The 27318-nt window shown below is 46.4% G+C and overlaps 1 protein-coding gene across 1 annotated transcript; it reads right to left on the reverse strand.

Moving 5' to 3' along the window:
• On the reverse strand, positions 1-26109 carry LOC116940203 (cGMP-dependent protein kinase 1-like). The gene is made up of 8 exons (XM_076065609.1): positions 25878-26109; positions 25235-25331; positions 9632-9771; positions 7915-8004; positions 6241-6382; positions 2152-2315; positions 1234-1356; positions 1-627 (listed from the first exon to the last, which is right to left on the reverse strand). Exons 1-8 carry the CDS (start codon positions 26018-26020, stop codon positions 525-527), a joined length of 1002 nt encoding a protein of 333 aa, XP_075921724.1. The 5' UTR covers positions 26021-26109; the 3' UTR covers positions 1-524.
• Between the last annotated feature and the right edge of the window lie 1209 nt (positions 26110-27318).

Consider the following 27318-nt stretch of genomic DNA (forward strand, 5'->3'; position numbering starts at 1 on the left):
ACAGGGGCGCAGTTTGAATAACAACTTTTGTAAGCAAACAGGTACATTCAAATCAACACATGCGAATGAAAAGTGACTTATCATAGAGGGGTGTGCAGAGTCAATGGAGAGTGCCATTAACATAGACGCGATTATAAATGCTGGCCATGCTAAGTGGCAGAAGAGAGATTGAGAAAAGGAGAGACCCTCGGGTGATGTAAGACTTTGAAATTCCGGAGGTATAACGTCGATAACCGGCCAGGTGGCGCAGCGGGAGAGCGACCACTCACAATCGGAAAGTTGCGAGTCCTGGTTGGGGGTTGACTCAGCCTATCATCTCTCTGGGGTCGATAAAATATATTCCACTTTCTGGTGGACGTCAACATTGGTTGGCCTATGGGTATACTCGCCCCCATCATTGGAAAATTGAGGAATTTCCACCACTGGTGCTCAGCTTGTCAACAGAAGCTGAGCACCTCCTCAATGCTCATTCGAGCAGGACATCTAGCCTATGGCTTGATACCGAACTAAGCGTGCACACGTTCCTAGTGCAAATGATACAAACAATGCAGAAGAGCTCGTGACCTGTGAGTGCGCACCGCTTCCAACCCATCTCCCTGGCTCCCGAGTCTCTGCAGAGGATCGACCCTGGACAGCGTCGTTCACAGGCAGAGTTAATGTAGCAATTAAAGTATAGCTGAACAACAAGGTCACCGGGCAGTCATATTTCCTGAATACATATCAAATAAAAAGCACGCAGGTTCTGAAAAGGCAGGTCCTGAAGAAATAAACTCAGAAGGTAGACATAAGTAATGGCATTCAGAGGAGAGGCTACAAGTGGCGCTTCGGTGGGAGAGTGATGAAGACTCGCTTGTGACCTGTGGTAGTTAGGACTGGTTAAGAACTAGTTAGTGATAAAGCGTGGGACTGGGTGAAGGATTAGTATCGAACTCTGCGGAAGAATAGTTGCAGGCCAAACGCGCGGCAGTGCGGGATCACGTTTATTAGCGAGTACGGTCTTGGTGAAATTATGTTATTTAATCCATTATATCCATGCATTCTGGATTCAAACGATAAGTACCGTGTGGATGTTAACATGTAAATATAGGCGTTGAAATATTTTATTTTATTCCCTTATATTTGTTACTTCTAAATAAAGTCGCTCCGGTTCACTTCAATTTTTTGAGCTGGCCATTACATCCTGCCTACATTTAGCACACAATACGTGACCAAGCCGTTGACACAATTTCTCACCTGCACAAACTTCGGATGAGGTTCTCTGCCCGGTTGCTTACTTTACCCTGCAACATGGCAAAGGAGATCCCTTGCAGTATAAGACTGTACGTCCGGACCGTGTCCTCACTCTTGAAGAGAGGGCTGTGAACATACGAGTTTCAAGATCAAGCTCGAGACGTCGTCATGGCCGGAGGCACCACTGCACTTCCTCACTACCGGCACCCCCTGCCCTCCGCCAGATCTCCGCACCTCCTCGTTGCTGGTGCCCCGTGCCCTCCGCCATGTAGACGCGCATAGCTTTGTGTCCCTTGCGCCCACTCCGAGCTCTGTATTCAGAGAATAATTGCTCTGCTGTTGTCTTTCTCGCATGTTTTCTTATTGCGCATTCAATTCGTCAATTGTCATCAAACGTATGTATGTTAAACTTCTCTTGCACCGTTCGTAACCAACCGTGCTAATCTGAGGTGCGGGTGAAGGACAATAAATGAAACAAAAAGCAATTCTAAAGAAATTGTTTTTTTTTCAATCTATGGAGACTAAATTATGAAATGCATTCCTACGGCTAAATATAGTTCAATACATGTGTAAACCTCACCCCCACACTGACCAGCCTGGTGAAGTATGGTCAAACAACTCCCATGACTGACACGGTGTGGGGAGGCATTCATCCACTGGTGGGCCTGGTGATGGCTACAATGTGGCACGAGTAGAAACGCCCACATCACATCGAGTCGTAAAACATGTGTCTCGGGCGTGTAAGAGAAATTACACAGCAACTTGTATTCACGTGCAGAGATTATTCATCATCGTGCAGCTTCATAAACAATGGAGTAGGGCATTGGACATATGAATCATGGAAGCGTGTACTCCAGTAGTGGATTGACGAACGACCATAAATTGTTCGTATTTACATACAACGTGCCTGAGAGACATTACCTGCCTGTTAGCAGCTCATAAATGAGGACTCCCAGAGACCAATAGTCAGCAGAAACATCGTGTCCCTCGCCGAGAATCACTTCCGGAGCCATGTACTCTGGTGTTCCGCAAAGGGTAAAGGTCCTTTCTCCAAACAGCAATCGCTTTGAAAATCCAAAGTCTATCTGCGTAACGAGATGTCACAACAGTCCATTTTTTCACATCATGTCCAGGACACAGCTTAATTCGTGTGACAGCAAACACAATGTATGTATGTTTCACTTATTTTATTTACCGTACGTGGCCATCAATACTAATCGAAGGTACAGGGGAAGGACAATAAACTAAACACAAAAAGCAGTGCTAAAGAAATGCGTTTTCAGTCTCAATTTCAAAGCTCAAGTGGCTTCCTAATATTGGAATGGAAGAACGTTCCAGACGGCCGCAAAAGCGCATCTGAAAGCACGCGACACTGCACGTGCGCATGGTCCCGGCATTAGGTTACGCAGTGGTGGCAAGGTGCCCCTATGCGCGTGCCGCCGCCACACACCAGAACTTCCACATTTACATTGTGACCACTGTGGTGTACGCACCTGCTCCGTGGCTGACGGCCACTTTTGATCACATTCATATTTTTGTTGCAGACAACACAGTTGTAACGATTAAGTTGGTGGACATCTCGCTTATCCGGGTCTATGCCATCCGTGTGCCCCGTTCCGTGTGTTTGAATCTCTTGCCTGATTTGGGCTGCGAAGTGTTTACGGGTTTTCCCTAACCCACGGATGGCCCTCTAATTACCACGGGTAATCCATGTGCCACTGTACCTCACCCAAAAATCAAATATGGGCTATGTGAAAATATAAATTATGCACGTGTACAATTACCATCCCAGCTTAAAATACCATCCCAGCTTAAAATACTGTAAGTCGTGGTCGATCTAATGCAGCCATAAAGAGATAAGATTTAACATAAAACAGTCAGGTTGATGATCCAGCACTCACGAATTCACCCCAGTCACCTCCTTATCGCTCTTCTAGAGCTATTACCGTGGTTACTGTTCCCGTTGATTCCTCCACCCGCGTTGAGACTTCTGCCGAGACTGACTGTTTAGTCTCATCCCAACTATGTACAACCCACACCTCAGGTCACGACAACACTCAGACACTCACCCACTCGCCACACCGCAGGTCACGACAACACTCAGCCACTCACCCACTCACCACACCGCAGGTCACGACAACACTCAGACACTCACCACACTGCAGGTCACGGTAACACTCAGCCACTCACCCACTCACCACACCGCAGGTGACGACAACACTCAGCCACTCACCCACTCACCACACCGCAGGTCACGACAACACTCAGCCACTCACCCACTCACCACACTGCAGGTCACGGGAACACTCAGACACTCACCACGCCGCAGGTCACGGTAACACTCAGCCACTCACCCACTCACCACACCGCAGGTCACGACAACACTCAGCCACTCACCCACTCGCCACACCGCAGATCACGACAACACTCAGCCACTCACCACACCCCAGGTCACAACGCTTCTCTTTCTGCTTTGTATCTCCCACTGCTCCACTTCTGTTTACCGTACTTCCCGACATGCAACAAACTGGAAATTTGCCATGTGGGTACTTTCCAGACTGTACACCATGCAAAAATTATAAAAATACACTTTTGTGTGTGTTTTTGGGGTGAGGGGGAGCTCAATAATGCATTTATTTTTTGTACCGCAAGTGAGCTGTGACGTCAGATCTGTCACGTGTCCCGCGCACGTGGACGCGTAACGCATTGTGGTGTAGTGGTTAACGCGCCGCGCTACGAACCCGGCGACCCGAGTTCAATTCCCGCTCACGGCCACCACCGATGACGATTATTTCAATCGCTTCTGGGCATCCCCTAGGTCGACTCAGCCTCAAACGAGTAACTTCTGTGGTGTGTGAACATCGCCACTGGGGAGACAAAAGCGGCCGGGCGTGATGGATCCAAGTCCCGGGCGAAGCCGGGTAGTACAGCTAGTACCTAATAAATGAAACTGAAAACTGAAACTTTGGAATCCCTCCCATCGTCGCCCCCCCCCCTCCAGCTCTTATAATTACCTTGTTCAATTCAAGAAAAACGTGGTGCTCTTATTTCTTACAACTTTAACCCGTGCTGTTTGTCACTGGCCGTTTTGACATTTTGGATATTGTGGGACCTGTGCTGAGAAACTGTGTTTACAAAAAAACGTCGCACATTTGTGAGACGCATGCTAGAAATTAAAATGATACTACTTGGCTCCATATCTGCCCATATGTTTAATAAACTCAATATCATGTCCATCTACAACAATAATATACTCCAAATATGCAGCTTTATCTATGAGTACACATACCTCCGAGACATCGTGCCGAAACACAAGACACTCCGATAACTTTCACCCCCCCCCCCCTCCACTGCCGCACCACGCACAGTCAATTCACTATCAGATACAGAGGTTCCGTACTCTGAAATGCCTATCTTCACATTGCCAAAATACCATCATCCTTCAACAACTTCAAGAATAGACTGCGAGATAGCCTGATGAGCCAAACTACCCAGTAGTCTCCTCCATGTAGTCCAACTCCCACACACACTCACACACACACATAAGCACACATGTGCACACAAAAACAAACGTGTATTTTTTAACACTGAGTTGAACACGTTTGATTGTAATTAGTATGCTGTTTTAATTGATTGAACAATCTGTGTTGCATATAGTTTGACACGTAGGTTTTCGCGACCAATATCATCCATAATATCGGTTTTTTTTTGTTTGATCACGTAAATATGAATGTGTCGTTAAATCCTCCACCACCCGACACAGCCAATTAGTAAGGTTTGTCACGTAAATAGAACATGCAAAATACAGCACACCGGTGTGTTGGAGCGCAAATCCACAACATTTATAATCTGGGTACGACGTTTCGCCAGTAATTACAACGAGCATCATCCGGCGGACTGCCATATTTGTGTAGATTCTCCTGTTTTGCACGCTACATAAAATATAGAAACTAATATCTGGTACTGAAGATGTATTACCAAAGCTATCAACAGAAGGTGTGTCCCGGATTAACTGCACTTGTGGCAAATGCTATGTTGGGCAGACAGGGCAAATGATCAGCATGAGACTAAAAGGACACCAAAGGAATATTAAATACTCCTAAATACAACTGTCAGCAGTGGCAGAACACGCGTGCCAACAAGGACAATAAATTAATTTTGATAATGTTGAAGTTATGTGCAAAACTAATTACTACTGGCCAAGACTAATTAGATAATCTATCGAAATTGAGAGAAACAAAAACAATTTTAACCGTTCGGATAGCGACAGACGTAGTGCTGCTTGGAAGTGAATCATCAAATAATACATTGTTTAAATGCGTGCCGATATAGATCATCATGCATCAACGGAGATTACCTATGCGCAAACAATAAACAGGTACTGCTATTTTAGTGCACACAAACGACAGGATGTCCAAGAAAAATGTGCGCGCATGATGTGCGTACATAATTTATATTGATTACCGTATGAATAACCCAACCGGTCATGGATACCCATTGTAATGTATATGCATTAATTCCCCCATTCGCACGTGAAGGGCTCACAAGTGACGTCATCACATCAATTCCTCTATTTAAAGAACGAAACAGGAGGCTTTCGCCACAAATCTGGCTGTCTGTCTGATGATGCCGGTTGTAATTACTGGTGAAACATCGTACTCAGATTGTAAATGTTGTGGATTTGCTCTCCAACACACCGGTGTGCTGTACTAGTAACGAATTGGCATGTTCTGTTTACGTGACAACCCTTACTAATTGGCTTTGTCGGGTGGTGGCGGGTTTAACGACACATTTGTATTTTTCGCGATCTAACCCAAAAAAACTATATTATGTTTTGTATGTACATTGTTCTTTTTGTGAGTGTGCTTTTCATATAAGCCCTCTTGGGTTTCCAAACCTCATCTGTGCACCTTTTTACCTTTATTTTATTTGCAATGTTTGTCTTCGACAGGCTTTTTTTGTGCGAATAATAAAATAAAATCAACCCGTTCAGGTCGGTGTGATTGTTACCAGCTTGGCATAGCCCTTGTGATCCAAAACAATATTTTCTGGCTTCAGGTCACGATAGACGATCCCTTCTGAGTGCAGGTAAGAAAGTGCTTCCAGGACGCACGCCATGTAGAAGCGAGCGGTCTGCTCATCAAACCTACCCCTGCAGCAAGGAGAGGGAGAACACAAACGCATGAACACTACCTATCAGCTTTATATTTAAAAGAGTGTCCTTAAATGTGATAGGTTTTGCTGTGGCTGCTGCTATGTTGGCAGATGTGCTCAAGCAAAGCCAACAACAACTCGTGCTCAGCAACGACACTGTGCTCTGGCAAAGGACCGTTGCCTGAAACGTCGCGTTATCGTATATTACTTTATTTTCCTTTCAAGGCCACAGTGTTATCGATGAACGAAGGAAAGGCGCCACTTCTAGATTTGAAGTTTTCGTGACTGCAATGATTTGATTAACTTTATTTAATATTTTTACCTACGTGACTTTACCGAAAGAACCAAAGAGTATAGAAATGCGCCACGTTCGTCAGTAGCATTGCTTGATGACAAATGTACAACATTATGATGCCTCCTTTGCCAGTAACAAGATATAGTAATAGGTTTTGCCCTTTTAACTGCCACAAAAAGTGACACCTTTATTCAAGGCATCATGTTTGCAATAACCACAACACAAGCAGTCAAAATGCAAACAAAAGAGACAACTCTGATAATAATAATATGCACTGTCCTTGAATTTGATTGGTCCACACCCGAAACGGCTTTTCTTAGAGCCTAGTCTCCATCTGGTCCAACACCAGTTGAGACTAGGCTCTAAGAAAAGCCGTCTCGGGTGTGGACCAATCAAATTCAAGGACAGTGCATATTATTATCAGAGTTGTCTCTTTTGTTTGCATTTTGACTGCTTGTGTTGTGGTTATTGCAAACATGATGCCTTGAATAAAGGTGTCAGTTTTTGTACCAGTTAAAAGGGTAAAACCTATTACTAAATGTACAACAGGCAAACAGCGTGTGTAATGACCCTATATTCTTCACACACACACTTTTATATATTGCTTTTGTTTTGAGGCAAGTGCTCATTCAGAATGGTGATTTTTGCGTGATTATTCCATGCGTTTGTGCACTACTGCCAATGCATTATATTAATATTTCAGTTGGGTACAAGAGTTTTATATCGCTCCCAGAAATTAACCATCCAGATGGGAATTATCTCAAATGTTTCTGTTGGCTCTCATACTACTATTAAATTCATTATCTGAGACCAATAAAATACCGTGGCCAAACTCATTATGGAATTTGTATTTATTGTGGAACGTCAACAACTATTCTATGAGTTGTGGTATTATTTTGTGAGATGATGCCAAGTGTCATTTTGTGTACTTTTGTAAATTGGCCAAAGTAGTAACCCAGTTATAGGTTAAACGCATTTCCGCAGACAAATAACAACTGTAACTTGCATTTGCAAAAACAAATTGGAATCTAGTTTCTTGGAACAAAGTGTATGGTACAATCGGCGCGTTGCGGTTTGTCTGAATATTTGGAAAGGCAGCTGTGCGGATTTCAAAAACTTTCTCGGCAATGCCTAAGTGCCCACAAACGTTCGTAATGCTGTCTGACTCTGCAAGGTACCCGCGGCAGCATGTGTGTGCGTTCACGTTCATAACACTAACAGTGCGAGGAACCCACCGCTCCTGCAAGATGTCCCACAGCTCTCCACCGAGGCCGGCTTCCATGAGCAGATACAAGCATTCCATGTCTTGGAAAGTGCAGTACAACCTGACACCGGATACATCACACCACATCGTGGCCAAACTCATCATTATTGTGGAAAGTCAACAAACTGTTCTTTGAGTTGTGGTATTATTTTGTGAGATGATGCCAAGTGTCATTTTGTGTACTTTTGAAAATTGGCCAAAGTAGTAACCCGACTGCGCCACCGGTTGTCGCTCGATTTGCCCTCCCCTCTTCACCCGGTGTCCGTCGCCCACACGGGCGACCAGTGAACTGGCAGTGGGATTGTAGCTGGATGGCTACCAGCGAGCGCGGCAGCAATTATCACCGACTGCGGCTCTGTACTAACCACTTGCTGTAGAGCAGCGGTCCTCAAAGTGTGTGGTTCATGGACCACCAGTGGGCCGCGATGGTCCTCCAGGTGGGCCGTGGGAAATGCGGGTTGATCCGGACAATAATGACAACGCTTATACCTTTGGTTTCGGACAAAAATTCGTTGAACACGTAGGTTTTCGTGACCAATATTATCCATTCTAAACGTTTTTTTTGTGTTGTTTACGTGACACACATGACTAATTGGCTGTGTCGGGTGGTGGCGGGTTTAACCACACATTTATATCTTCTTTGGTTCTTTCGGTAAAGTCACGTAGAATGATAATAAAATAATAAATTGATAAAATAAAATAACACAATAATAATAATGTTATTTTATTTTATCAATTTATTATTTTATTATCATTCTACGTGACTTTACCGAAAGAACCAAAGAAGATGAATCATTGCAGTCACGAAAGCTTTAAATCGAAATTCACACATTTATACTTAAGCAATCTAAACCAAAACAAATGTATTATGGACATTAATTAATATTTTACTCATGATATTTAATACAAATTAATTTAGGTAAACTCTCCTGAGTAAACTACCCTAACCCTAAGATCTTAACGCCCCCCCCACCCTCCCCCCCCCCCAAAAAAAACCTTACAGCTGCGTAAAAAAACATGTTTTTGTTTCCGGTAATATGAATCATTTTGTATTACTGGCATTGAGAGACACGTGAATGCGTTTTGTCACCGGGAGGGCTGGGATGGTCTGCTGAAATGTTTGCATCGGCTGAGTGTGTTCCGCGGGCCAAAATCGTTTGAGAACCACCGCTGTTGACTGAGGTGGCTTGTGTGGCAGTAGCAGCCGATATGTATCAGCAGCAGTAGTATCAGCAGCACGCACGGCAACACTAATAGTATCAGCAGAAGTAGAAGTAGCGGTTCGTACGATGTTGACCTAGGGGAGGCTCAGGACCAGTTCAGATAATTATTGTCACTGGTGTTGGCCGTAAGTGGAAATCGAACTCGAGTCGCTGGATTCGTAGCGCAGTGCACTAACCGCTACACCATCGCGCACTAACCCACAGGTAACCGTGGCGCGACCCTCATAACTACGCAAAATGTGCGTGGTGATTGGAAGCCGTTCCGCAATGAGCTCGGGAAAATGATGCTTGTCGCGGCAGGCAAAAGAGCGACGGGACCACTGACACATCTGGCTTTTCAAGGAGCCCACTGATTCCGTGAATAACAACAGCCATGGACGAGATGAATTCGACTATTTCAATCTGAATTCAAAACAAATCCTAAGTGTGTTCAGCGGGCACGCTGGGGCACATCGTAAATCTTACTTGACGATGAAGTTGCTGAGCGAGTGGTGCATAATTTCTTTCTCCAAATGGATGTACTCCTCGTGGCTGTTCTTCTTTATTTCCTGTTTTTTCACAATCTTCATGGCAAAATACTGGGTTCCTGTGTTCTTCAATTGAACCTGCATGGGAATATGTTTACAGTTTGCATCAGCGCCACTGAGAATATTGCACAAACGTTGAGACACACGAATGTAGAGGTCTATGAGGACATCAACTCTTCCACACGCAGTGTTAAGCTGTTGTTTATCAGATTAATACAATTCCTCCAGGAAGCACACTCTGTGTGTTACATACACCGCTTTTATGCTCCCCGTGTTTAAAGTAATTTTATTTTTTTTCTTGCTTCGTGGATTTTTTTTGTACTGTGATAGAAAACATCCAAACCGACTCGGGTATAACGGCTACAAACAGGTGGCCCCTGTACACAAAGTTATAATAAGGACACATTCCGGGGCCCGAGGGGCACGGTGTTCGTTCTCCACAGAAGTGCACAGCAGAAAATTCTGACAGCGTACCGCTTGCAAATTAAGTATCCCCCACAGACAGATAAGCATACCAGTGAATGTGTTAAATGGTATTCAACGATGTTAAATAAAACATCCGAGTTTCAACCTCCGAAGGTGACAACAGAAGGTGAACTGGGGGACGAATGTTTCGTGTAGAATCCGCGCATGGCTGGAATTGCAGCGCCAGAAAGAGGATCATAAAACAAACGCACATCGTAACGACATTTAAGAGATTCAATTGGCAGTTTCTGGTTACTTATCCATTGAGATGTGTGTTTCAATTCACGTAGCTATCTGGCCAGTATTCAAACGCTTTTTTTGTTTGGTAGAATGACTTAGGTTTTTTTGTAATTTAATGCAGGGTCCATTCTGCTGCTCAATTAGCCCATCGCTCCATCGCTCGGAACGACCCAACGCGGGTTGCAATGCAGCAACGATGCCGAAACTTTCCTCCACTGTGCGCAATTGAGTCAATGGCACCCTGGGTTGTGGATCAATAGACTTCATTTAAAATATTTCACCTGGAAAATCCCTTGAGGTGCAATGTCCAAGGTGCCGAGAGGGCCTGGCATCCATCCACACAAACTCACGAGCATGTTTGGCACCCTAACCCGACGCCTGTGTGTGAACTCTCCATCAGATTTTTGGTACGCGAAATTCTTTGAAAGCAGCTGAATGGAAACTCACATATACGTGAAAGGTAATTTTATGTACACATCTCATCAGCCGCGCAGCCTCTTTTGCGACACACCGTTTATAACAACCTTCCACTTTTACAGAATTGGTTCACAGACACCACGAGTAGAGATGTCCGAGAGATGAGCGAACATCTCCTTGAATGGGCCGAACCCAAAAGTCTTGGAGGCAAGGGTCTGTGGGGCCCGCGGTCCCGTGTGGAGCCTCTGAAAAGCCGGAAGGGTAAAACCCTCCAGCTGTCAAGAGTGTCACTCACCACCGTGCGTTGACCTCCAGCACAACCGGTCAGAGCCTCCGTTACGGTGGCGGCCCACTCGTGCGGTTACGTAAAAAATAGATAACTAACGAATAAGAACACAATACCTTCAGGGATGGTGAATTCATACAAGGCAGAGAGGACGGTGAGATGCGTATGTTATGCTGTCATGTTTAGGGTCATTGGAATTTAGTGCGAATCAACAAGAGCTTAACTCACGTGTTGTCTGAAATCACTTTTCTCACGATTTTAAGTGACACGTTGAACGGCATAATTCCAGGGAAAGGGTGCGAACGTGGCCAACTCTATCAACCACATTTTGTCAACAAAAACACAAACCGAAGGAACCTGCTGAAAGATGTTCCCACCGTGGTCAACGCATCGACTGTGCGCACAACGAATGCGTTCATAAAACGATGGGGAAATGTGGCCGTCACGTGGCAGGTTTTGCAATGAGTCAGAAGAGAGAGGTGCGTGTGTGACCAGGCACAGATCGCATTACATATCGGCAGCAATTCTTACAGCGCGCAGACAAACTGTGATGGGAACACAACTCAAAATAAAAACAGGCACAAAATAATATGCAGTCTAAACGCCCTTGCCAACAGCAGCAACATCATTTAATAAGCAGCAGTCTGAATTCCTTGGGGCGACCCAAATAAGAGGCGTGTGCTTTCTCTGGCTTACGGACTTGAGTCAGCAGCTGCTGCTCCTGCTGCTGCCGCTGCTACCGCTGCAAGATGTTCAAAGAGGAGCTCCTCTGTGCTCCATTCTGGACTGTGTTCTCTGCGATGCCGGTATAGGGATGAAAACAAAATGTTGACAAAGCAAAGGTTTTGACTGTGTTGTATTACTGAAGATTTCTCTAACTGCTCCTGTCTTTGTAAGGATCGTTAACCCACGTTTTACATCTGCACCTTGTAGCACTTGAACCCTTGTCGAATATAAAATTTTGAGAACATTATAATTGAGTAAAAACCGGTGTACTCCGTTACCCACGTGTATCTGCTCTCCGCTGATCGTTTGTTTTCAGGATATACATACATTTATGTGGATTTTTTATTTATTTTTGTAAATCGCCTGGACAACGCATTCACGTTCACATCTTTAATGCCCGTACTGCATGTGTACGATACGCACGCAGAGGTGACTATCTCTATCGTAGGGAGAATTGTTGTGCGGTAAATAATTAGCGTGCCACACTATGAACCCTGCGACCTACGTTCCATTCATGACCACGGCAGGAACATCAGCCGCGAGCGATATCCCAATCAGCCCTCGTTCTAACCTTCAACAACCCTAAACCATAAGTCTGTTCATCCTCGCAGCGGCTTTTGGCTAAGCTTCAAACAAAGACGGTGGTCACCCCATCGCGCGCTTTCACATGCGCTTCTGCGACCGTCTGGAACGCTCTTCCTTCCGACATTCGGAAGCCACTGGAGCTGTGCACTTTTAAATCTCGATTGAAAACTAATTTCTTTATAACTTATTTACGTGTTTAGTTTGTTGTCCTTCCACCGCACCTCCGATTGCCACGGTTAGCGACGTACGGTGCGAAATAACTTCAACATACAAACATGGACGGATGACCCCGATCACGAAGGAAGGCCTTCATCAATTAGCGGATTGACAGCGGTCCGTAAATTATTCTCGTGCGCAACTGCGCATGTATCTGTTTCGGCTTCATCGCTTATTATTAGCCAAACCACTTCACAATAGTTTCCACTGTTTCATCACCAATATTGTACATGCATCGTACACCGTGATTAATACTCGTTCACTCGTTGGTGTCACGGTGTGTGGCACTGGGTGTGCAACCTGCGCACGGCGTGCGACTGCTCAGGGAGTGGGGGGAGGGGGGAGTGGGAGAGGAGGGAGTGGGGGGAGGGGGGAGTGGGGGAGAAGGGAGTGGGGGGGGGAGAAGGGAGTGGGGGGGGGCAGGGAGTGGGGGGTGGCGGGAACATGGAGTGGGGGGAGCAGGGAGAAAGTGGCGTTGGGGAGAACAGGGAGTGGGAGAGTGAGGAGGAGTGGGGGGGGAGTAGAGAGTGAAAGAGGGGAGAGTAGGGGGGGGCGGGGAGTGGGGGGGAAGCAGAGAGTCGGGGGAGTGGGGGAGCAGGGAGTGGTGGGGAGTAGAGAATGGAGGGGGGGAGGAGGGGGAGCAGGGAGTGGGGGGGATGCGGAGAGGGGGGGGGGGTGGCGGGAACATGGAGTGGTGGGGAGCAGGGAGTGGTGGAGGGGGGAGGAGGGGGAGCAGGGAGTGGGGGAGAGCGCGGAATGGGGGGGAGCAGGGAGTGGCGGGGGGAGCAGGGAGTGGGGGGGTGGGGGGGAGGGGGAATGAGGGAGAGCGGGGAGTGGGGAGTGGGGGAGCAGGAAGTGGGGGGGGGGGTCAGCGAGTGGGGGGAGCAGGGAGTGGGGGGAGCAAGACGTGGGGGGGGGCAGGAAGTTGGGGGGATCAGGGAGTGGTGGGAACATGGAGTGGGGGGAGCAGGGAGAAAGTCGAGTTGGGAAGAGCAGCGAGTGGGGGGGAGTGGGGAAGGGGGAGTGGGGGAGTGAGGGGGAGTGGGAGGAGCAAGGAGTGGGGGGAAGTAGGGAGTGGGGGGGCAGGGAGTGGGAGAGGGGAGCGGGGGAGTGGGGGGGAGTTGTGGGAGCAGGGAGTGGGGGGGAGCAGTGAGTGGGGCGCTGGTAACCGGCCGAGCGGCGTTGCTCAGTGAAACGGCCCTCAGAGAGTGCGACTGTTTTCGGAGCCCGAGGAACCCCCCCACACACGCGTGCCGGGAGCGCTTCTCTTGAGAATCCGCCACTCTAATTACTTCCCACTCGATCCAGGCAGCAGCAGAGTGTCACAGCTAAGTGGAGGCCATTAACACACTACGTGAGTAATCTTAACGACTTCTCCGTTAAAGAAGACCAAGCACGTCCCAATTTGTCAATCCACTGCTGGATGATGAGGGTCTCCTCTAACACCCTGCGCGGGTCGTGTGAGTTGTTTGGCCATACCTCACCGCGCTGGTCAGTCTGTTGAAAGAAAGTGCAGCAGTGGATTATGCGGCACGGCCTAAAACGTGGCTCGCCGCAGGCACCTCGGACGCACCGTCCAGACTCATCATCCGTGCTTAGCTCCTGAGATCCTAAGAGATCGGCCGCGTTCTGGGCGATCCGGTCACAGGCCCCGGGGTTACCTCGTCAGCCAAGAACGGCACTGGGGCGTCATGGTTACAATAAACGACGTGAAGAGATTATCTCGCTCTCATTAGGCTCTCCGACGGTTCCATAAAGTACACACACACAAAATGAATTAACCTCATTGGGCTTACACTTGCTTAACTGAAGGATGGAAATAATACGTGCGTCGGAATGTGGCGTTACAATTTATTTGCCACCGTCAACAAGTCATCGTCTCAGCGGACTCTCGCGTGACTGAACGGTAAACACGAATCAATGGGTCTCAAGTGGGTTTTACACCTCGTTAAATCATCGTCGACCATGATCAATAGACTGCTGGATGAATGCCTCCCCGTGCCGTTGCCATCCCTCGTGGCCCTGCGATGCCAAATCCATCTGGCACCTGAATGACGAAGGGCATCTCCTTCGTGAGACGGAGGCTTGTTTATATTTGGTCGCTGCGCCACTGGGGCGACATCTGCGTCACAGATCCCGATATAGGACAACAGATCTTGGGCATTTGTTGGTGGCGCCGGCTCTGGCTGCTTTTTCGGCTCGTCTGTGGTTCCCCCCCAACCTCCCCTCCCCTGTGCCTTCCGTGCAAAACACTGCGCGTTACAAAGTCTACAGCAGCGTTGTGATTCGTATGGACGGCGCTGAATGGTTATGACGATAATGTCACATTGTTGTCACAACCATCACCATTATTAATGTTATCGCGAAGCGACAGCAGCTGTACCTGTGATGAGACGCAGCCTCTGCCTGCATCTGTCCAGAGACTCGGGCCGGCACAGCCCGAAGGCTGCGCGCGCTTTGTCGCAGCAGCAGCAGCAGCAGCGTCCGTGTTTATTTGGCGTTGACAACCAAACTCCTCACAGAAGACCTCAACGATGTTCCTCGCCGCCGACTCAAGATCCACAATCCCCCTTCTGGGATCGCGCTGCTGTCACCATCATAGAATCTCTCCCAGACGGCCGCTTCTGCTCTGCCTTCTGCGGCCGACTGAAACGCTCTTCCTTCCGAAATTAGGAAGACACTGGAGCTATGGCACTTTTAAATCTAGATTGAAAACTAATTTCTTTGGAAATGCTTTTTGTGTTTAGTTTGTTGTCGTTTCCCCGCACCTCCGATTAACACGCTTAGCCTTCATGCGGTGTGAAAGATGTTCAAGATGCGTACAAACAACGCTGCCCAATAGAGGGGAACGACTAAGACATACAACACAAACACCTAATTCGAGACCGAAACACCGATGGTGGAATCATCAACCGCATCAGAACATCAACAGACCGATGTGCCCATCTCCTTCATAAAAAGTAAAATTAAAGACAAGGCCACAGTCGTGCGATTGTGGCCATGCAACCCAAGCTATGGACCACAGAGTAAACCCACTGTGGTCTGCGCTCCTTCAACGGAGGAGGAGGAACGGCAAAACTTCACGAACTCTCTCCTGAAGCCCTCTCGTGGCTCGCAGACCTCGCCGTTGGCATTTAGCTCCCGAACATATTGCTGCCACGCGCAAGAATATCATAACATTTGGCGTTTAGTGGTAAGCGCCATCCAGCACAGGAGCCCCTCGCCGCGCCCGCCTTCTCCTTCTTCTTCTTGTTTCTGCGCCCGGTGGCTTCTGCGGCGCGACGTTCCGGGAATTCTCCTCGCAAGCGCCAGGAGCCGTCGCCGCGAGAGACTTTGTGGCCGAATGGGGCCAGGGGCCACCGGAGGTGGCCACGTTGTGACCGCCAGGGTCGCAACGGCGATGATGCGATGTGATGCTGGGTTACGCGAAAGCGCTCATTTGAACAAATAGACACCGGCCGTCCGACTGCTCCTCTCCAGCATTTTGGCGTCTTTCAAGCTTTGTATTTGAATAATTAAATTGTATACAGCCGCGGTTATGTAACAGTCTCAACAGTTCACGAGACCCGGTTAACACGTAAACACTCAGAATAACAGTAGTAATTTCATTTGGTCTGATTAATTTTAAACAGGTGACAATCCTAAATAAAATCGCGACGGGAATATATTTTACGAGCTTAAATAATTAACTTTTTTTGTAAATAAGAAGTCGAATAAATGTGAAACTTAACATGAACGTTAAACATTTGTTTCCTAAACTATATAGCTCAAGCCCACGGCACTAATGGAAAACACATCATAATATCATGCAAGGCACGCTGCCATGTACCCTCAGCTGCCAAGTATGACTACTCAGTTTATCTTAAAATAGTTTCCCTTTTGAAGCCCATCGGGAATTACTAAGTGGATTTTAAGCAGTGTTGCTCGTTTAAGGTGAAGGTCGCCACCGGATCGGTTGAACCGGACAGACCGGGAATTGGCATATGTGTTGACTTTGATTTGTATTTAAAATTGATGATTTGTATTTCCGTTGGAATGTACCGTGGCCACGGTGGCATTGTGCACAGTTTCGACAGACCTAGGTTGACTGAGGACTGTGGAAAAGGTTGACGGAGGACTGCGGAAAAGGTGGCGACCCGAGGTTACATAACGATAAGTGGTTATTCAGTATGTGGACATACGTTGTTGTCGGGATGTACGTACGTGTTTGGTGTTGTTGATTAATGTTGTATCGCTATCTAGTCCGTCTTCTCCATGATACTTCAGTCTAAAACTAACACCTTGAGAGTGATGGAAATGTTAAGCAAACTATTAACTGATTTTTATATTATTATTATTTGTTGTTGGTTTCTTCAATGTCCCAATGGTGACGGTGTAAAAAAATGTCCTGCGACTCTCACAGTCAGAGAACAAAAACAATTCCCTAAAACTGGACATCGAGGAACTACTGCGCTTCTGAAAGAGCATCAATAAGCCTCTAATAAAGAACAAGGAGGAGAATCTAGAGCTTGTGCCATAGTCACGAGTGTTTGTCACAGCAGCTGAAATGTGCGAAAATATTCTTTGTGTTTTTGTTTTTTTAAATGGAATCTGGCTGGGCACAGCAGTATATACGAGCGGCTCGCTACGAGCGACTCGCAACTCCGCCCATCATCACCATCCCTCCCTCCGTGGTCAATAGCTTCAGTATACATTTGTGGGACAGTCAACATTGGCTGCCCTATGCCGAGACTCGCCTCTGCCATAGGACTGCGGAATTTCCACCACTGGCTCAGGGCTTCTTCCTCACGTCTCCTGTCCAACCTGTATGGTATTTTCCAAGTATTCTGCACAGGTCACCGGTTCTGGTGTGGGCATTTCCAAATATTGAGGAGTGCATTGTGGTACTGCAGGGCATCTCAGGAGATGATCCATGGTTTGCTTCCTCTGACCAATCACATGTTTCGGTTGTGTAGAAGCCTCCCCCCCACCCCCCACCCCATCTGCCAAAACCAACTCTCTTCAGTCTGTTTAGGCTCCACCATGTGAGCCATTTGAAATTGGGGCCAGATGCGAGCTCCTCACTGGGGGTGATTCCTTTGCCAGCTCCATTCAGCAGCTTTGTCGCTTGACAAAGCTGCTGAATGATAAACACGAGATTTGAGCAGCAGGAGATCACTCTGATTTACAGTATTGAATGTGTTCATTGTAAACTGAAGAACGGCACGAGGTCGCCCATAGTTTCTCAAACAAGGGCCACAAAAAAATCACAGTGCCCTTAGAGGCTGAACACGGGCGGGGGGGGGGGCATAAAAGCTACACAGGTTACATAGGGGGGGCCCGATTGCAAAATACAGCGTCTGCATGCAAAATCATCCCGATACGCCCTCCCACGAATGCCATTATGCAATCTCGTGTAGCCAGCGCAGACGAAGCACAGAACCTTAAAAATATATTCTTGGCAAACATTTTAAATCTATTAACGACATTCAAACTGCTCCAATGGGCCAGTATCTTGGCCGGGTGTGATGTGCGTCGAGCTGACTGAATTAATGTGTTGCTTTATGTCATTGCTTATACTGTAACGACCTCCGACACACCACATACCACGTAAATACATACCACGTAGTCATTTACAAAACCAACCCCTCGCCATCATCTGAACAAATACGTGGTACGCCACGAGATATTACACCAATCTCATATCACGTAAAATTATTGTAACTTTTTACCGTAGCAATCAGAATTTCCAAATTTACACCACCAATACAATGTTTACATTGCATTTTGTATTCTTGATAAAGCATTTGTATTCACACCAAACAATGGTTATATCGGTGTTTTAAAATAAAAATTGTATGCAACAGAAACAAAACAGAATACGGTACTTTAAATAAGTCACTACTGTACTTTAAAGTTGCCAGACATACTTGCGATATTGACTTAAAATAAATCGGCAGTCCACAAATTTCTAAACAAGAGACCTTCCCATAATGTACACAACACAAACATACTCCGAAATACTTTCAATAGGCATAGCCTAGTAGACAATCCACAGGGAATAATTTTCCTACAAATTAATAAAATAACCATACCACCTCTACCTACTCAGCAAATTACATTGTTGAGGAATTAAATCTATTAAACTTAACAGTCTTCAGCTTGCTTTAGTCTACCAGTAATAGCTATAATAACCCTAAAATTTATCTTATTAAATATGAAATTGCCTATAATCTTAGAAAAAAATATATAATATTAATACGTTTAAATATGCCTATATTAACTTGAAAGATAATTTTATGTATCACTATTCTATTCCGCACGAAACACTTTTCCAAATGCAGCATTGCATGTCTCCGTTGTCTACGCTGTGGACCCAGTTGGTCCCATGACTACACGATGAATAAGGAGTCAATGGTTCTGCTTATCTGTTATCTCAACGTGTCCTTGGGTAACAACATAATAAATAAGTACACATTACGCCGCCTTCCCATGTGTGTCCCTCTGCGGAAACAAAACTATTTTTTACACATCCCAGCAGCCACACGGCCTTCTTAGCAGTGCATTTTTTCAACACAAGCGAACTCTGGACCGGTTTCAACATTCGGTGTCTCATTAGTGGAGTCAGCCTTGCTTGAACGAATGCTGGTGAATTGCCAGATGTTTATAGGCAGAATGTTCTTGTGTTGAACCAACACTGGTGAAATTATGGCATCCCAGAAGGCCGTGTGGCTTATGGGATGTGTAAAAATTCCTTTTTTTTACGTGGAGGGACAGATGTGTGAAGGGGGTGCATTGTCTGCTTATTTACGTTGTTACTCATTCTCCGCAGGTTATTATTAAGTTTTAGACATCTGACCGACATTGTCTCAGCCGTCGTTCAACACTGGCCTTGTCCTGCTTTCATGTATTTTTTTGCAAATTGGAAATCTCCAGATGAACCTTGCAGCAGGGCTCATTCCGGAGATAGAAATGTAAAAGTCGTTGCGTCCACAACACCATGTCCCCCCCTGCGCAGACATCGCAGCGTGAGATACGGGAACCGTCGTGGAAAGTGACGGTGTCCAACGCGCGTGATCGCTGTGAGGCGTTGCCGGTGTGACGAAGCGTCGTCCCTTCCACCACATGCAGACCTCAAGCGTTTAGCGACGGTGCCGTGCGTGCGAGGAAAATCCCGAGGGGTCGCCTTCTTGGGCAGGGCTTTGCTTTTCAGCCGGACTTAGACAACACCAACCCTGAGAGTGGCTCTACTAATTCCTCTACTAATGGACGCCCCTGCTTTTGAACCCTCAACAGCTGCCTCATTATACACGGTTAACCTTTGTCTATTTTTTTGCTGTCACGCAATCCGCGATTTTGACACGATCAATAAGATCGTACCATCAAAACAGTCGTTGCGTTCGTTGGGGGAACCATTGCGATATTTGGTTTTAGACGCTTGTCACGGCACGGCCGCTATGTTGCGATAAACATCGATTGCAATGTTACACAGAGAGTGTTGTGACAACAGACGTAGTGCCATCGTACTCCGTACGTGTATAGCAACTGCCCGGTACAGTAACACAAAGTACGTTGAACAATTGACAATAAAACGTCTTCACAACCTTTTTTTTACGAATTGCCCTCCCACCAATCAGGTGTGGCGTGAACTTAGAACGTAGGCATTGGTCATCATTTGAACAATTCATTGGGACGTATAAATCATATTTTTTTGTGATGGTGACAATCTTGGCGGGTGGTGGAGGGGTTAATGACAATATTTTTTGCATTACGTGGACTACCCCAAAAAGAAACATGGATCAGGTGAGCATCGTCATTATTAAATTATAAATTTTGTTAAAAATTTATTTTACCAGCTAAGGCCAACTGAGCTATATAACTCTTTTACAGACGCAAAATGTCTACAAATTACAGCCCAACGAAGTGACTTATCACGTGGCAATTTTTTAGCAGCCAAATAATCTAAACACATGTTTATAGATGTGGAGAGAAAAACCAGAGGACCCGGAGAAAAATCCACGGGACCACAGGGAGAAAGGCACGCAAACTCCAAATATACATGCCTCTGTGTCGGGATCAAACCCACGACCTCATGTACACCAGGCGAGGTAGTTAACAACTTGCCTGCACCGTGGCGCTCCTTATTATATGATTATTGACTCATTCCCCAGCCCGATGGATGCGCCTATTTCCAAATAGTCAATCTCCTTCATGGCTTTACACAAGCTGAGGACTTCTCCAGCAATATAACCTCAGTGATGCTGGCCAGCCAGGACCATGAGACAGCTGCCCCAAGCTGCTACAGCCACTCTAACGGAAACCTTGTCAGGGTATGTGCCCCAGGTGACCATTAAGGTTGAACGAGGGGCATATATACGCCACGAGGCCACGCAGATTCTACACGCAGGGTTGCATTTTAATATTTGTTTTCACCAAGGTGATGAGCACAGGCCAAACAGACTCAATCATCGAGCGGCTAGCAAAAAAAAACAGCACGATCAAAGTTTGAATAGGTAAGAGTGTAAACACGTTTCTTGAGCTTGGGAAAAGAGACGATGTTGGGAGGAGGAACTCTAAAGTGGAAGCAGTGCGAGGGAAGAAGCAGAAAGAGAAGTGAGGTGACCTGCAATGTGGTAAGTGGGTGAGTGAGTGTGTGAGTAAGTGAGTGAGTTGTCGTGACCTGCAATGTGGTAAGTGGGTGAGTGAGTGAGTGTGTGAGTGAGTGAGTAAGTGAGTGAGTTGTCGTGACCTGCAATGTGGTAAGCGGGTGAGTGAGTGAGTGTGTGAGTGAGTAAGTGAGTTGTCGTGACCTGCAATGTGGTAAGTGGGTGAGTGAGTGAGTGTGTGAGTGAGTAAGAAGCAGAAAGAGAAGTGAGGTGACCTGCAATGTGGTGAGTGGGTGGGTGAGTGTGTGAGTGAGTAAGTGAGTGAGTTGTCATGACCTGCAACGTGGTAAGTGGGTGGGTGGGTGAGTGAGTGTGTGAGTGAGTAAGTGAGTGAGTTGTCGTGACCTGCAATGTGGTAAGTGAGTGAGTGTGTGAGTGAGTGAGTGAGTTGTCGTGACCTGCAATGTGGTAAGTAGGTGAGTGAGTGTGTGTGTGTGAGTAAGAAGGAGAAAGAGAAGTGAGGTGACCTGCAATGTGGTAAGTGGGTGAGTGAGTGAGTAAGTGAATGAGTTGTCGTGACCTGCAATGTGGTAAGTGGGTGAGTGAGTGTGTGAGTGAGTGAGTAAGTGAGTGAGTTGTCGTGACCTGCAATGTGGTAAGTGGGTGGGTGGGTGAGTAAGAAGCAGAAAGAGAAGTGAGGTGACCTGCAATGTGGTAAGTGGGTGAGTGAGTGTGTGAGTGAGTAAGTGAGTGAGTTGTCGTGACCTGCAGTGCGGTGCTTGAACACACTGTTGTACAGGATGAGACGAAACAGTCATTCGAAGAGACCGAGTCCTCAACGTGGGTTGGAGGAATCAACGAGCGAAGTGCACGGGATCTGGTAGTAGCGATAGAAGAGTGATATCGAGGCAACTGATCGCGGCATTCATCAATCACCCTGACTGCTGCTTGCTGGTGGCAGTTGTGAGCTCCCGACACCGCATTCTCGAATGACCGCTCTCCAATCCCGCAATGGTGCCCCACTCCGCTGGCCGCCTGACCGCACGCGATCTCGTGGTCGCCAATTCTCGGATCCTGCGACTGCTGCCATTATAATGTGGGTGCACTGCCCGACTAACAATCTCTAAGGAACATTGAAAGTCCGTATGATTTTTTATATATACTGTATATTAAACAAAGCTGTTCCATGTCCCAGAAAACCAATGGGAAGGAATATTTTCAAAAAGAGCAATATTTTCATGGATAGATTGATAATTCTAAATAATAATTATGAATTTATCTCACTTTTGCGCACGGTATGTTTGGAACCCATCTCTTATTGGCAATACAGAATCATCAAACGGTATCAGTTATACGTGGGAATTTCAACAACAAAATAATAAAGCAGGGGAATTCCTCCTTCCCATGTCTGTCCCTCCACGTAAAAATACACGTGTTTTGTGTAGGTATCCCATCAGCCATACTGCCTTCTTGGGTGTCTAAAGTTGTTTAATTGGCTAAACACATGCAAACGCAGTGTCTCATCAGCAGTCAGGCTCGCTTGAATCAACGCTGGGGAACTTCCAGATGTGTAGAGGCAAGGTCCCCTCCCCCTCTCTATTTGATATGGATCCTAGTGTGATGCAAAACTATTATAAGAGGTTTTTTTTCCATTGAATATTTTATTAGGCATCAGAGCTGCAATTATACTGAATTAAGTGAAAACCAAACTGGGTACGATGATATTCTTCTGTGCAGTCCCACATCCAAGCTCCTCCATTGTCCCAGCTGACGGCACTGACAATGTATTAATTAGCTCTCTACGCCAATTGGTTCTCAATCCTTTTTTTGTTGGGCTACTGTATCTCTTATTAAATTTTGTTTCAACCGAGTTACCCCCCCCCCCCCCTTGCCTGACCTTGCCTGACCCAACGTGGTTCTGAAAAATACATGTATGAATAATGAACATCAATATTTTAACCAATTGTCCACGCTGTTAGGTATCCTAACTAGCTAGTAACCGCAAGCGAATACAAAAATCAACACACGCCTCTGCAAGCACGGCGTCATTTATTCGTTCTCGCTGGTTACTCTTGGAAACCACATTGTGTAGGAAGGTTTTTGCGTTACCGGTTACCGTATGGATTTTATCGCAGTTTTATATTGGCAGCGTCATACATGACTATTTACCTATGACTCGCATGTATGATATAATTTCACACAATTATAAATCATCTCACGTTCACCCCCTGGGACATTGGCACGTACCCTCAGGGGTCCGGCGCGTCCCCCCGGTTGAGAACCACTGCTCTAAACCATCCGCCCACGTCCGTCGCTATGGCAGCAACGTTCCATCGCATGGCAGGTGATGTGCATATTGCATGCAATTGAAGACCGCTACGTCGCAGATTTGTCGTCGGTCCGTTCGGGCAACTTTTTACGAACCACTCACAACACCGATTATAAATTATTGTTACATTTTTAATTATAAGTCAAAATCAGACATTGGTGAAATTTTTAATTTGCCCGTTAAGTTCGTTTGCATGTCAGATCACTAACTTTACATTTGCAGTGGTGTATGCAGTGTCGTATTCCTCTTTATAGCAAGCGTATATTCGTATTATTATTACAGAAAACCAACATTACGTTGCGTTGCGTGCATCTTTACGGTTGCTGCTGTCCCTGCACAGCGCACAGTGAATACTGATCGTGGTTACTTCTTTTTTGCCTAAATTCGCACGATGGGAATTGCTTTCACATTATCTCACCCACTGGGTGGAATGGAATGGGTGAGGTTTAGTGCTCTATTGCCAGCCACTCGGTAAGGCTCGCCCACCTCTGTCTGGTTTTGACCCAGCGAGTGTGAGAATTGGCGTCTGTATTGATACGTGCCAAGATCTGGTCGCGGGATTGGGTTAAACTTTACAGTATTACTTGCAGTGTAGTTTTGATAGAGACGGAGGCTGACGGAGAAATATGCCCGGGTTTGTTCTCCTGCGGAAAATGTGTCAGCTCTACACTAAATGCCGCGGGAAACATTGCAGAGTCAATGCTTGATTTGGCAAGTCAAGTTTGTCAATACCTTCACCGTTGAATGCTGCATAACGAGCATGAATAAATACCATCTCTTCCTGGGTAAGAGAGGCATTATTGACGTAGCTGTTCTGGAATATCAATTGATCTTCTGCTGACAGGGGTCCAGAAATGATATTTCTGACAGCCACATTGAAATGATTGATAAAATACAGCATACTCAAATGCGGCACGCTCTGGCATACTCAATAGATGCAATGTAATATTCAACGGGTGCCCCAATCACATGTATAACCGCTGGTTTACTTACATAGCCGCACAAGGAAGTGCGTTCATGACTTTACCCACATTAAAAGTAATTCCATACGGTAATGTAAATGTATATTCTAGATGTTCAATAGAGAACGTTACTTGTATAAATAGCTACGTCAATAAAGGACATGAGGGGTAGACTTGGACCACGGATAACAAATGTAAGCAGGGGTAATGAAGAGTAAAACGATTGGCAGCTTGGTAGATTAGCAATTATATCCTTGGTTCTTTCGGTAAAGTCACGTAGAAGGGAAACAATAAAATACCGAAAGAACCAAGAATATGAATCCCTGCAGTCACGAAAGCTTTAAATCAAGATTAGCAATTCTATCAAAACCTACAAGGGAACTCCTCTTCTCTGCTACCCTATTGCCCACGACTCCTATAGCCAATGGGAGCTGCAAGGCCCGTGAAAACTCCTGCTACCCACGTCTATGACTAGCGACGATCGGGGCAGCTTTACCCAAGTCGTTGCGGAAACGGAGTCCAATTCGCCGACAAGAACAGTCCAGTGAAAAGAAATGACTACGATCGACCGAAAAAAAATGTTTCCCTCCCGCGCACAAGCAGCGGCAGATTCGTTACTAACCCCGCGCAGAAAATGGATTCGCAGTATTGTTATCACGGGGGATGAGAGCGCTGTTCTCCCGTACAATAAGTTAAAAAAGCAATTGTCCGTTTGCAACGTAAGACTCACCAGCTCCACGTGGCCGTACGTTCCTACGCCGAGGGTTCTGACGACGCTGAAATCAGACAGCTTCAGCTTGGGGATAGCACCCATCTGTACCTCCTTCCTAAGCAGGGGTTTTGGAAGGAAACACATCAGGGTGATCAATGACTGGCAGACGATTGCAATTTTCAAAAAGGTGTGCGAGGGGCGTGCGGAGATAACGCGTTATTCGGTCAACTCGAACGCAGTGGCACGCGCTCAGGTTCGCGTCTTGTACGTAAACCAACTAAACACGTCCGGTATTCAGCAAACAGAAGGCACAGTTTGAAATAGTTTACAGCATAGCAAAGCGATTTAATAGTTTCATAAGTGTCATATGTTTCCTCCTTGATTCGGAAAATAGGTACAAAGCTCATCAGGTGCAATTACATTGTCTCTTTTGGTGCGTTTATAGTCACATTAGCTAAATGACAGCATTGTGATTTCCAGAGCAATGCAAAGTCACAGAGTGTGTTTAATTCCTGAACACTAACTTAATGACACTCGAGCTATTAAACATAGACAAACAATTCTATTACTTGACGTATCCCCACGGTATTTTTCAAATGCCATCGTCCAGAGAGGTATGCCAAAGACGAGGGTTATGTAACTGCGTGAAACCCATACTAACAATGTCTCTTTCCCCTCCTCATCCTCCTCCTCCGCCGCCTCTTTTGCCGATGGGAAATTTCCACCCGTCCCATCCTCGAGACAAAACCGTGGGCAGCAGCCGCGTGCCGGGCTGTCGAGGGCCTCGTCCCACTCTGCCTGCATCACCCCGTCTCTTTCGCTCCCCTTTCTCTCTCTCTCTCGATTTACGAGCGGAAAAGAGCGGCGGCGAGAGGTGCGCGCGCACGGTCTGCTGGGTGGTTCAGAAAGTTATGAAAAAGGTCCCCCACCCACCCACCCCCAACCACCCACCCACCCCCGAACAGGCTCAGGATTTATTTAAAGCCACAACGCAGTAAGATGCAGCGCCGTTCCAATCTACTTTGGACGTCACTGAACACGATGCTGATGTAACAAATATAATGTTCTCCCTACGGAGACTTACAGCGGTAATGAGAGGGTGGAAGAGAGGGGCCGCTGACAGGGTTCAAAGCACACGGTGAGGGAACGCGGCGGCGCTGCAGGACGGTACAAAGATAGGAATCCCATTCCTGGGCTCCCCCGGAGAGCTGTCAATTAGGAAAACCAGTGCAAAGTTGTAATGGGAAATATCATTGCGCTATGCACTGTAGTAACACGGCACAGTAGTCGCGGTAGACGCTAAGTGACGAGCGCTCCTGCCTCGTGTTAGAATGCCAAATGAATGTGGCACGTTTGTTTTTAAAAATGAAACGTATGCGTTGGACTCGAGATGCATAGGAATAACGAGCTGCATGAGAGCGAAAGGCGCAGAGGTGGTGGTCGAGCTGAAACAGTGGGCACGTAATTTCGTCCAATAGGTCCCAAATTGCCTTGCCATTCTGCCGCTGATTGGTCTGCGATCTAAACTAAACTCAAATAAACTTTCATTTTCATCAGCTAAGGCCCACTGAGCTACTAGATTATTATTATTTTTATAAGAGACCTGGCCACAAATGATAGCTCAACGAGGTGGCTTCTCATGTGGAAATTTATAGCAGCCAAATACTCTTAAACGCATGTGGATTCTAAATGTGGGAGGGAAAAACTGAGAACCTGGAGAAAAATCCACGCGACCACGGGGAGAACACACAAACTACAAATATACACACATCAGGGTCGGGATCGAACCCATGATTTCCTCTATACCAGGTGAGGTAGTTAACATACGATACCAACAGCAACACTCTCCCTCAACCAATCCTGAACAGGATTCATTAGCAGTTGATACTAAATGGGTTAATTGGCCATTGCATATTTGAGTGAGAATCAGGTTTGACTGCAGGCGCCATATTTAAATGTTAATGGTTTAAACGTGATTGGTCAAGAAGAGTGAAGTTGTGATTCTGACTTTTAGTTTGCCCAGGTGCCGAGAAAAACGTCAAATGGCCAGCAACAAACTGCACCGTCAAAGTTGGAAAAGATAAGAGGGTGCACTTTCTTAA

The sequence above is a fragment of the Petromyzon marinus genome, chromosome 8 (genome assembly GCF_048934315.1).
Source record: "Petromyzon marinus isolate PM22_M1 ecotype Great Lakes invasive population chromosome 8, UKy_Petmar_22M1.pri1.0, whole genome shotgun sequence".
Taxonomy (NCBI): domain Eukaryota; kingdom Metazoa; phylum Chordata; class Hyperoartia; order Petromyzontiformes; family Petromyzontidae; genus Petromyzon; species Petromyzon marinus.

What these genes read in the sequence shown, in the direction of transcription:
- LOC116940203 (XM_076065609.1), bottom strand. Translation starts at nt 26,020, where the DNA reads ATGCAGGCAGAGTGGGACGAGGCCCTCGACAGCCCGGCACGCGGCTGC. An exon ending in TGGGACATCTTGCAGGAGCG is followed by an intron (nt 6,383 to 7,914) that starts GTGGGTTCCTCG and finishes TCCTTGCTGCAG; the next exon opens with GGGTAGGTTTGATGAGCAGA. An exon ending in TATGAGCTGCTAACAGGCAG is followed by an intron (nt 1,357 to 2,151) that starts GTAATGTCTCTC and finishes GTATGTTCACAG; the next exon opens with CCCTCTCTTCAAGAGTGAGG.